The 6,661-nt window shown below is 57.0% G+C and overlaps 1 protein-coding gene across 1 annotated transcript in view; it reads right to left on the bottom strand.

Annotated features, from left to right (window-relative positions):
• Positions 1 to 246: 246 nt before the first annotated feature.
• TOM1 (target of myb1 membrane trafficking protein) overlaps positions 247 to 6,661 on the bottom strand; it is a 48,148-nt gene continuing 41,733 nt past the window's right edge. Inside the window, exons 13-15 of the mRNA XM_004373807.2 lie at positions 2,025 to 2,084; positions 1,264 to 1,303; positions 247 to 1,182 (exon numbers count right to left, since the gene is read on the bottom strand). Of these exons, the coding sequence (XP_004373864.1) occupies positions 1,028 to 1,182; positions 1,264 to 1,303; positions 2,025 to 2,084 (255 nt within the window). The 3' untranslated portion in view covers positions 247 to 1,027. The remainder of the gene's footprint in view (positions 1,183 to 1,263; positions 1,304 to 2,024; positions 2,085 to 6,661) is intronic.

Below are 6,661 nucleotides of genomic sequence, written 5' to 3'. Positions count from 1 at the left end.
GTCGGCAGCATAAAGGTGCTCCCAGGACCACGTTGCCAGGTGGAGGACAGCAGATCCTCCTGGCAGGGCTATTGTGGCTGAGCCCAGGTGGTGTGGTGAGAGCGGGCTGTACCTAAGCAGATGGTGCTGGGCGCCTAGTGCTGCTCCATTTGTAAACAACCACCTTGGGGGCACTCACCCGCCCAGCCCAGAGTAGTCTCTGCCCTGGACGAGGCCAAGAAGTCACTTCTTCCGTGGAGACTGAGCAACGCTGCTGCCAGCAGGCTGGCTTTCTACCTTTAATTGGGGGTACAAAAGGCACGTCTCCCAGGACAAGGGGATCAAGAACACGTGGGCCCCAGTGCCTGGTGGAGGCCTGTCTGGGAGGAACAGAGAGATGGATGAAAAAGGCAGAGGAGGTGGCGGCAAAGGCCAAGGGTGCTCCAGGCATCCCCGAAGCCTCAGCTTGCAGCCTGGGGCTGGTCTGGTCTCGCCTCCAGCACGTGCAGCCTTGTACCTGGAAGCGTGCAGCTCCGAAGAGGCCACCACAGCCGGCCCTCACTAGCCAGCCGAAGCCTCAGGGGTCCATGAGGCAGGGGCCAGGGGATGACCCAGAGGCTTCAGCAAAGGGCTTCTCCGGGCCCCAGCCCCCAGCAAGTCCTTGCCTGGCAGTGTGGGCCCAGCAGAGGGCTCCTCGGGGGATGTGCTCATGGAGGTGGTCACCCAGGACAGGGGAAGAGTCACACCAGGGCATCCAAGCAGCCAGCCTGTCACGGGGTCTCCCAGTTCTCAGCAAAGTCGTAGTGGTCGGTTGGGGTAGGGAAAGAGGCAGATGCCCAATGGAGAACGGACCCGTCCCCGATTCCTCCAGCTGCCTCCCCACTCCCTAGGCAGCATGGCCTGGCTGCAGCTGGGTCAGCTCCATCAAAGAGAGAAGAAGGGGACAGCTACCCCCTACAGCAGCCTAAACACCGAAGGAGGGAAAAGAGGCCCCAGCCGCGGGGTGCGGGAGCAGCGGGGCTCTGGATTGTGGAGCCAGGCCCAGCACTCATAAGGCGAACAGCATGTCTTCATCTTTCTCCTGGGTCTTCTTCCGAGGGGCGGCGCCAGGAGGGGGACCTGGGGGCCCCTCGGCTGAGGGGCTGGAGAGGTTGGGCAACCGATCCGCGGCCTTGGCCCGTTCTTCCAGGAACTTGTCAAATTCTAGAGAAGAAGAAAGGGTGGGTGTGGGCTGCAGGTCAGAGCTCAGGGAGGGGGTGGTGGGCAGGGCCAGGGGACTACTACCTTCACTGGTGACGCCCTTCGCCTCTTCAGCGTCATTTCCCTGAGAGAGCAGAAAGAGAGGAGGAGAGGTGAGCTGGGCCCTCCATCTCTGGCACTACGGGGCGTGGTGGGGTGATGGCTCAGATGGCACTGAACCAGAGTGGTTCCCGCCAGCTCTGCAGTCCAGCCAGTCCTAGACCGAATCTCAGCTCCACCCCTTCCTTAGCTGAGCTGCCTTGGTGTCACCTCACTTCTCTGAGCTCCCGTTTTCTCTTCAGTAAAATGGGGATGGTGACGCCAACTTGCCGGGTGCTGGGAAGCTAAAATGGGATAATAACTGCAGAGTGCCAAGCAAGGGATGTGGTGGCCAGCAGCTAATCCCTTTCCCCCTTCCAGCACCAGGGGTGGATGGATGTTTGTCCCATGGTGGAAAGGCTGGCACCCAGGGACTGAGGGCAGTTCACCTTAGAGTCAGGGGCTGGGGCGGGGGCGGACGGTGAGGCTTCTGTGCTGTGCCCGGGCCAATCGGCTGTCCTCTCCAAAGGGGAGTTGCCAGGGGAGGCAGGTGGGCAGGAGTGGGGAAGTGTCCCACATTAGTCTTCTCCCTTCCGCATCAGCTGTCCACCCTGACCCCTCAGGGCACTGCATGCCTCCACCCTGACCCCATGGCACTCATTTCCTCAGGAGTAAAGTGGGACCCCAGCATCCAAGCTTCCTCCTTTGCAGTGCTGAACCCCACCTGCTGGGTGGACAAAGAGTGGGCTGGGCAAGCCCCAACTTACCACATCAGTGGACAGCCAGTGCTCGATGTCCTCCATGAGGCAGGCCTGGGTGACGGGGATCTGGAAGGCAGCGCAGAGGGTGAGGCAGGGAGGGGCAGTGGGCAGTGCACTGGGTGACAAAGTGGGGGGCCCCGCCAGCTCCGTATGGCCCTCCCCCCAGCCTCAGTGCCTCACTATGAAGTGTGCTGTTGGTCCTGCCCTGTCCCCCTAGGGGGGTAGAGACCCTGGCACCCTCTCCCCTAGATGACTCCTGGGCTGCCTGGAGAAGCCAAAGATGCTCCTGCCCAGCTGCCTGGTACCCACAATTCTGCCCACTGTGCCAAACTGTGGGTGAGGGAGGTGAAGGGCCAGTAGACTCAGCAGGGGGTGGGTAGGTGGCTCTTCCTAGCTGCAGAGGGGAGTGGGTCTGCTCAACGATGAGGGCCCAGCCCTGGGGTCCAAGGGCCTACTATGCCACAGGCACTTAGGGGCTTTGACCATGACCCGGGAAGCCCAGGGAGGGTCCCGGACATCCTCTCCAGCCATCACGCTGGGGTGGGGGTCGGGGGTCAGTGCTCTGGCTCCTGGCATCTCTGTAGACTCAGGGTTCACGGTGAAAGGAGGTGTGGGCGGGGCCACAGAGGAGGGCGGGGCCAAGACGACCAGACAAGGCCATGCGGGTGGACTCAGAGGTCTGCTCTACAGAGTGGGCAGGTCACTCTGGGCCACACAGACATAGGCTCTGCCATGAGGGTTCCTGCGCAGGGGCTGGGCGTGACTTTCTAGACACTTGCCCTCTGTAAGTGCTTCTGCAGTTGGGAAATCCAGCTGTGGAAAGATAGGAGTCTCTTTCGGCCCCTTTGGGGAATTACTGAGCATCTCTGAACCTCATCTCCCTCATCTGTTTGAGGAAAGATGAGAATAGCACCTACCGTTGAGGCTGCTGTGAGGATTAAATGAGCTCATGGATATCAAGTGCTTAGCCCAGCGCCTGGCCCAGAGCAGACACTCAAGAAATGCTAGTTAGTTACTATTTAGCTACTTTGGGGAGGAAAGGGAGAGTCTTTCTCCACCCAAACCAGGTCAAGCCCCAAGCTCTGTCCCCCTGCACTGAGGATCCCACCAGGAGCAGCAGAGCCCAGAGAAAAAGCAGGAGTCCATTTCCCAAGCAGCAGCAGCAGCAGCTCCCTCTCCCACTCAACTCTGCTCACGCTCTGCCCAGAGACAACAGGCGAGCCCCCAGGTCACCTCTTGGCTTCCAGAGGGGCTGTTGTGGCCTTGCTTTGTTGTTAGGAGCAGAAACTAGGCCCTGGGGGCCGAGGAAGCGAGACTGGAAGGAGTGGGACGTGCTGGGTACTGGGCTGGGACCCGCTGGGCCAACCTGGGAACAGGCACTCACGGCAGCCCTCCTTCCTCCTCTGAGTCTTCCACAGGTCCCACTCCCTCAGACAGCGCCTCCTCGGCCCTGTTTTTGTGCAAGTAGCAGCACCCAGCTCTCCCTGTGGACAGGGCCTCACCCCTCCTCACCATGCCTTGTCTCACCATCCAGTCACTGAGGCTCTTCTCACTGCTGCCCTCCATCTGGGTGAGAGAGGAGCATGCTGCAGGGGGCCAGGGGTGGGCAGGGCCAGGGCTGTGGGAGCTCCTTTTGGGTCAGGAGGCCCCTGTGTGGTGAGTACTTGTGTGGTGTGGTGTGTCTATGATGGGGTGTGGGTGTGTGGTGTGTCTATGGTGTGGTGTGGTTGTGTGTGGTGTATGTGTATGGTGTGGTGTTGTGTGGTATGTGCGTGTGGTGTGGTGTCTATGATGGGGTGTGGGTGTGTGGTGTGTCTATGGTGTGGTATGGGGGTGTGGTGTGGTTGTGTGTGGTGTATGTGTATAGTGTGGTGTTGTGTGGTATGTTGTGGTGTGGTGTGTCTGTGTGGTGTGGTATGTTTGTGTGGTGTGGTGTATATGGTGTGCTGTGTATGGTGTGGGGTGTATACGTATGGTATGTATGGTGTGGTGTAGTGTGGTGTGGTATGGTGTGTGTACGGTGTGGTGTGTGTGCTGTGGTGTGGTATGCTGTGTGTGTATGGCATGGTGTGGGTGTGGTGGCAGGTGAAGGAATGGGGATAAAGGAAGTAGCAGAGGGTGTCTCACTGTGGGGTGAACCACAATAGCCCAGGGACTTCAGAGCCCGGAATGGGCTAGGGCAAAGCTTCTCAGTGTTTTCCAAAAAGATGCCAGGGGGTGTGAATGGGCACCCCAGGTTTTAGAAACATGGGCTTATCTAACCCCTTCAAACAGGAGACTTCCTGGGGCCCCAGAGCAAGGAGGTGGCAGAGGGAGGACTCCAGTCCTGGCTCCCAATCTAACCCTCTGTTGACTCTCCTGAGGCCCAGCACAGGGCCTGCACATAGTGGGCACTCTAGGGAACAAACGGATTAAAAACTGGCATGTGCTGTCCAACACCACAGGGCTGGTGAGCACTACTCTGACTGCCCACACAGCTGCACTTGATTCAGTTTTGTACTTTGCTGCTTGGCATGACATTCTGACGGTAAGGTGGATGGAACCACCCAGCCAGACTTAAGCATCTTGGGGGCAGGCGATTATTGACAGGGTTTTAAGAAAGTCATACTCTGATCTGGAAGAAGTCACTTAAATCTCTGAAGTTATCAGAGATGAATGAGTGATAATTTATCAGTTTCTGCAAGTAAGAGATGCGTGTGTGTTTTCCTTCCTGTGGGCTCATTGTGAAGCGGTACAGGGGTGAGAGCATCGGGCTAGGAGCCAGGAGACCTGGATTCTGGTTCAGTCATACTCCTGAGTTGCCATGTGCCCCTGCGTAAGTGACACATCTTGGTACGCAGCTGCTCCCATCTGAAGCAGGAAGGGGCTGGCTGGCATTGCTGCCCTGTAGGGCTGTGGAATTGGCCTCTGCCCACAAGAGGCCCAGGCTCCAGAGTGTCGGATTCATCCAGATTTGGAACTAGAAGGATGGCCCCTGAAAAAGGAAGGCTGAGGAATGGAGTATTCTCCCCGACTCACTCTCCTTTGCTCCTGAGAATTTTCCAGGCAACTGGCTTCAGGGCCAGACAGACCAATAGCTGTGAGACCTTAAGGCAAGTCCCCTCATATTCTAAGCCTCAGTTTTCTCTTCTCCAAGTGGGGATAAGCACACAGCAGCAGTATGAAGACTACATGCAGTAATACTTTACCATGTGTCAGGCATTACGCTAAGGATATTACATCTTCTACTGTTTTACTTAGCCTGAGACTCAGTGTTCTCATCTGTAAAAGGGGATGGTAACACTTTAAGGGTTTGTGTGAAGACTCGAGAAGAGGGGGATGTGATGTGCTTAGCACAGGGCCTGGCACAGAGCACACGTTTGTTAAATGACAGCTTCCAGAAGAAAAAACCAGGCGGCTCTGAGACCCTGCGTCTGTGTGCTATGCCCGCAGTAGGCCACTACCACAGAGGGGCACACAGTCCTGCCCTGGTCCTGCCTCCATGGTGCAATGTCTCCCTTCAGGCTTGGGACAGACCCCTGAGAAGCTGGGAGGCCCAAAGCAGAGAAGGAGCACCCCTTGGGAAGTTGTCGGGACTTTACCCCATGGTGAACTGGGCAGCTCCCACAGCCTCCTAATTGTTTCCTAGCTTCCATCCTGGATCCTTTCAAAATGGAGGTCAGATAAATGCCCCTCTGCTCCAGACTTTCCAGTGCCTTCCATTTCACTTGCAGGACAAAGTCCACATTCCTCCTAGCTGCTCTCTAGGCCCTGTGGTGGTGGCTGCCCCTCAGCCTCATCTCCCACCTCTCAGCACCTCCTGGCCCCAGAAGCCCGTGTGCTGTCACCAACTTCCTCCCCGGCTGCCCACTTCCTCGCCCTTCTCCACAACTCCCGGGCCCTGCTGTCTCTAATGACCTCGCACAGGAGCTATGAGTGTCGCTGGCCAAAGTCTGTTCACTTGGGGAACAGAAACCCTCACACTGCCCAAAGGCATCCAGAAACAAACGCAAAGGTGAGAACTGTGCTGTACGTAGTTTGTGCCAGCTAAGTGGCATGCTGCCAGAGCGTGCTCAGTGCTGGGCACAGGGCTGTCGCTCAGGAGAGTCAAGGGATTAAACGGAACGAAAATGATGCCCTTGGATGCTTCCCTGTTGTTGTAGGGTCTGTTCTCTTAGTGCCCTCTGTCTGCACTCCTGCAAAATAAAAGGTCCTCTAGAGAGGCAAGGGAGCCCTGGTGGTGCACTGGTTAAGAGCTCAGCTGCTAACTGAAAGGCTGGCAGTTCGAATCTACCAGCTGCTCCTTGGAAACCCTATGGGGCAGTTCTACTCTGTCCTGTAGGGTCGCTATGAGTCCGAATTGACTCAACAGCCATTTTTTTTGTTGCTGTTGTTTTTAGAGAGGCAGTGACTGAGCTCCAATTCTGCGCCAAGCACTTCACATGCGTCCTCTCGTGACACTACTAGAAGCTATTAGAGACTATTATAAAAGCCAGGGTCAATAAAGTTCACAATTTGCTGAAGGGCACACAGCTGGTAAGTGGGGGAGCTGGGAGGTGACCCCATGGCTGCTGGACTCCTGCTTCCTGACTCAGACTCAGACTGGAATCCTTGCTCTACCCCTTACTTGCTGTGTGATCCTGGGCAAATGACTTAACCTAGGT

Source organism: Trichechus manatus, unplaced genomic scaffold, assembly GCF_000243295.1.
Source record: "Trichechus manatus latirostris isolate Lorelei unplaced genomic scaffold, TriManLat1.0 scaffold00027, whole genome shotgun sequence".
NCBI classification, from domain to species: domain Eukaryota; kingdom Metazoa; phylum Chordata; class Mammalia; order Sirenia; family Trichechidae; genus Trichechus; species Trichechus manatus.
Note: the sequence above shows the minus strand (reverse complement) of the source record. Positions and strands in the feature narration are given on the sequence as shown.